Source organism: Parasteatoda tepidariorum, chromosome 5 (genome assembly GCF_982258835.1).
Source record: "Parasteatoda tepidariorum strain Cologne lab strain chromosome 5, Ptep-v5.0, whole genome shotgun sequence".
NCBI lineage: Eukaryota > Metazoa > Arthropoda > Arachnida > Araneae > Theridiidae > Parasteatoda > Parasteatoda tepidariorum.
The window spans coordinates 94,802,756-94,807,747 of record NC_141759.1 but is presented as its reverse complement, the minus strand read 5'-3'; the positions used below and the strand labels follow the sequence as shown (position 1 = coordinate 94,807,747).

Sequence of the window (4,992 nt, the reverse complement as noted above, 5' to 3'; positions counted from 1 at the left end):
ATATATATATATATATTAAACACACTAATAATATTAACAAAAATGACTTCTTTGCCTATTGCCTATCACGCACGAGGTCTTGCGAAATTTTAAACTAAATTAAGGATTATGATGAATAATTTATTGAAACTTTGATGTTCTGTAAGAAATATGTTATATTCTTTACTTGGTTATTGTGTTTTACAGCCAAAAAGAGAGATAAAAGGGCGAATAATGACATCGCCGACCAACTTTATTTTGATGAATGGAGAGCTAGACTTCGCAGTTTGGCTCAAAAATATATAATTGATGAAAGTTGCCATGTTGATGATGGCTTCAAATTGGATGTTCAACTTGGTTATGAGTGGGGGACTCGAGAATTAATTCGATTCCGCAGTCTTCCCAATATGCATATTTTGCTCGAATTTTCAGAAAAGAAGTCAGAACCAGAACAAATACCCAAAAAGATTCTGACTAGCGAAGCTTTCATGTCGGATGAGGATTCAAAGTGTGAATCTGGCGTTGAAATGAATCATGAAGCATATGATGAAGACGAGCTCTATAAATTGACTAATACAGATTTCATTTTGCGAGAGTATAAAAGAATTAAGAGACTTTACCGAGGCTCGTCATATGAGTCATTAGCAGATGAGGAATTTATTGATGGATCATGTGAGGTTGATAAAAATTATGACGAGTGTGATTCCTGCTATGGATTCGAAAAAGAGGAAGACCATTGTTCCTCGGAATCGCTCGGTGAAATGGCTTATAATTCCATTGATAAATCAGGGATAAAAACGAGGTATTTTCAAACTTCTTATTGAGTACTTACATAAATAATATGTTACAAAAGCCTTAACAGTAATGAAAACTGTTTTTCCCAAAGTTAACCAAGTCTTAACTCACATCTACCTGAGTGAATTCCCGTAATAAATTATTCAGAATTAATATGCAAATTAATGCTTTCTAAATATTTTTTTATAAAAGTTAGGATTAAGAAAGGTAAGTATAATATACTCTCTGCATGGCCCTCAACAAAATATGTGTTCTCGTCTTTCCCATTCTCAGTCTTTAAATCCCAAAAATAATATTTTAAAATTTAACTAAATTAATTGTTTGACTTTTAAAAAATGAAAAATAGTTTTCAAATAATTGTTGTAATTCTCTTTTTTTAAATTTTTTTTTTCCATTCAGTTCTTGTTTAGCATGATCTAGATAGATTTTTATATTCAACAAAAGATATATTTTTTAAAATGTTTCGTTTCTCAAAAAAATTAACATTGTTTACTGCCTTAGAAGACGCCATTTTTCCCGCATGTACAGTTCTCACTATAATCACCAATCTTAATACATTTATAAATTATTTGCCGAAAATGATGATAAATAAATATTTTCATCTATCAGCAACTAAGCAAACAAGAGCCAAAAGTTCTTGCTCCAATCAGCAACTAAGCAAACAAGAGCCAAAAGTTCTTGCTCCCACACTTAACGATGCGGAACTGAAGTTATCAAAACTAGTTTGATGGCTTGATAAAAATTATATCCTGACAACCTCTCTTTACCGTCCGGCGCTCAAACAAGTTTTGACTTGAATTTCAGTATCACCTTCCACAGTAAAGTGTTTTTGGTTCTTGAAAAGGCTTTTGTTTCTTCCTCACTTTAATATTTAATTATTCATATCGTTTTCTAAATTCATATCCTTTTGGAACCCTACTTCCGCCTTGCTGATTACAATTAGATAATTTTCTGCAGGATTATTATTTATTTCAAGATGTCTATTTTAAAAATTCCAAAATAAAATTAGATCAAAGTAAGAAAAGAGTAATCCGAAAGAATTAAGCTAAAATAAGTTATAATCACTCAAGTCAGCACTGAAATTTTAAACGAGATCATTTATTGAAATGTTCTGTCAGTTGTTCATTTACATCTGATTAATTGTTTTTCACTTACACCTGATAAATAGTTTTGGTGTTATAATCACGTGATTTACTTTCTCTTCATTTGTTAAAAGACTATGAGACAGGTAGAAAAATGGGTTTAGAAAACTAACCTTGAATGATGATAAATTTTATGTTTTTTTCGAATGCAAATAAAAGATAATAATCTTATTGAATTAAAATTATATTTTAATGATGTCAAAAACTGCTTTTACTAGTCCACAGTTAAGTCACTTTTTAAACGAAATCGAAATAATAATAAAAATGGCATACTGTTGATGCGCAACAAAGTGATATTCCATTGGACGAAGTACAGTTTTAGTTTTTAGAACTTTTACGAATTATAATAAATTTATTTTTGTTTTATCGATAAAATTTATAGCAAATCAAATCGCTTAGGAAGGAAAATTTATATCACACAAAAGTTTCTATTTTTATTTTTGCAGCTTGGTCCATGATACAGTGGAAGAAAGTGGTGATAAATTGAAACAAGATAAGATCGTGAAGAACACCAAGAAACTTCGCGTTCGATCTTTTTTCAAGAATTTGTTCAAAAAGATGAAAAAACCAAAGCAAAAGGGCCATTAGCGAATTTCTTAAAGAATTGCGATTTCCTAGAAGTCGGAATTAGGACTTGGATTTTGGACTTTCCGTTTCAGATTATGGTTTATAATAGGATAATTTGTTTGGAATATTGTTACCTATAAATTTTACGAATTTGGCCGATCTCCGCAGCTTATTATGTACTGCTTCAAGAGTATGGCATTTTCCTCGGAACATTATTACGTAGGAATCAGTATTATCTGCAATTCCTCTTGTCTTAAGAACTATACTGAACATTGCGAGAAAACATCTTATTTTAAAAATTCTGTATAAGTGCTTTGCAATTTTTAGTTAAATAAACATGTTTCGAGGTTCAAGTTATGAATTATTTAATTTTAGAATAAGTAAAAGTGTTTTGAATGGACAGATAACACAATAAAGTTGATCAAATATTCCCACCGTAACACAGAGAAACAACTGCTCCTAATTATTATAAAAAATGTTAGAGCACTAAAATCTCTCAAAATTAAATTAATCGCTTAATCAATCGTTAAAATAATTTCTTAAAATTAAAACTAATTAAATAAAGATAGAGTTTCGGTCATTTAATTTTGCCCATATTTTGCGTGATAACTGGAACAAAGTAGCGTTTTATATGAATTTTTAAAATAATTTTAAGAACTGGGGGGAGTGAAATAACTTAAAATCGCATCTAAAAAGTCAAGAATAATGTATTAAAACATGATTCTTGCTTCTCTGTAAAAAATTCCGGATCAAATTACGGTTTAAATTTACGGCACTTAGGGTGCATCATTCGCAAAATTCATTTTACCGTAAAATCCTCTTTATTGTAAATTTTACAGCAATGTTTGCTTAATTAGAGTGATAAAGTGATTTTGCAGTAAATATTACTGTATAAATAACGGTTTGTAAGATTTTTTGTTCCGTAACATGTTTTGGTAAAAATAAATGCTGCGGTAAAATGCAGAATTTGATCCGAAACTTTTAACAGTGCATTCTTAAAAAATATTCTTTAAAGCTGACTAAGCTGGCCTCATTAAATCCTCCTTAAACTACTTATCTTAAAAGTACTTCATCAAATCATACACTGGGCATGAAAAATAATCAAATATATTAGTTTAAGAATAATATGTTGGATATTCTAAAATTCATTGTTTTAAAAAATCACTTCATTCCGCCAAATCTTTAAGTTACATGGTTTCCTTTAGATAAAAATGATTTGCAAATAGTATCCTGATGCTTCTATACACTTTTAAATTCTTATTTTAGCAAATACCCTTAACTCCAAGCATCTAGGAAAACCACTATGTAGGTAACCACTTTGATCAGTCTGCGTAGGGACGGTGGGTGTGCGGTATTGGTCCTTGTTAAACTGTTCTGCCGTAAAGTCCGCGACTTCCCAGACTGTCGCCAATAGCCGATTATGCAGCTCTAGGGCGAGGTAAATAAAGTACCTAACCTAACCCATTAGATGCTCCTCAGATTTTCTACATTTCTTGTCTGTATTTGAACCTGCTGTTTGATCAGTTTTAAGAAGCACTGTTTCTTAATCAATATGAGATCCCAATTTATTTGTTGTTGATCATAACCACTATTTATTTATTGGAATAAAACCTTCTACATTTTGAACAATATTTTTACCTACTCTTTATTTTATTAATACGCGAACCCACTACCTATTTCTTGGTACTTGATCCTGCTATAGTTGATACTTTGGTCATTAAAAAAAAAAAGCTTTTTTGATCAATACTTGAACTTACGTAATATTTAAAATTCAGTAATGATTAAAAAATGTGTTCGAAAACTGTATAACAACTAAAATCGGATATATCAATTTAAAAATGGTAGGATAGAGTACTGATTAACCCATTAACGTCCACTGTCTCCTTAGTGACGATTTCATCGTAATTTCACTTCGTTGTTGATAGTTTTATAGGATGTTATTATCCTTCTCTTTTCCTATCACATGATTTTTTTCAAATCCTAATAATTTTAATGTAATTTAGTAATGACTTTCGAATTTGAGTAATCACTTTTTGACACATTCGACTCGCAATGAATCCGTCTTAAATCCACGTCGTTTTCCTGTAGTTTTTATGACCGTTTCCACTTTATTTTTCTAATTAGTCTTTATACGATGTTGTTACGACAAACGTGCAATTCGAATTTAAGGAGTCACTTTAAACAAGCTCAATTCGCTGCAATTCTATCGTAAATCCAAGTCATTTATGGATAGTTTTTTCGGCAGCTATTAGTCATCTTTTGGCTATTCCCACTTAGTTTTTTTTACAAGTCCGATATTTTAATTCTACGCTATGGTTAGAGAATTTCGTATTTTAGCAATCACTTTTTTGCGCACTCGATTCGCGACGATTACATCGTAACGTCTCATTAAATTTTCATCGTTTTTTCAGAAGTTATATAAGTTACTTTTGTTTTTTTTTTCCATACATTTTGACATCGTTTTAAAAATCGCGTTATTTACGCAAGTACTGTAGTAATACACAAGTAA

General features: G+C 30.5%; 1 protein-coding gene across 1 annotated transcript; it reads left to right on the top strand.

Moving 5' to 3' along the window:
* Window positions 1–328: 328 nt before the first annotated feature.
* On the top strand, window positions 329–2,642 carry LOC147809881 (uncharacterized). Its single transcript, XM_087162978.1, has 2 exons — window positions 329–781; window positions 2,363–2,642. Exons 1-2 carry the CDS (start codon window positions 387–389, stop codon window positions 2,502–2,504), a joined length of 537 nt encoding a protein of 178 aa, XP_087019104.1. The 5' UTR covers window positions 329–386; the 3' UTR covers window positions 2,505–2,642.
* Window positions 2,643–4,992: the final 2,350 nt, after the last annotated feature.

Bases quoted from the DNA above. Each gene is read 5' to 3' on its own strand.
- LOC147809881 (XM_087162978.1), top strand. From the start codon at position 387: ATGCATATTTTGCTCGAATTTTCAGAAAAGAAGTCAGAACCAGAACAA. The intron at 782-2,362 runs GTATTTTCAAAC...TTATTTTTGCAG, and splicing joins AAATCAGGGATAAAAACGAG to CTTGGTCCATGATACAGTGG.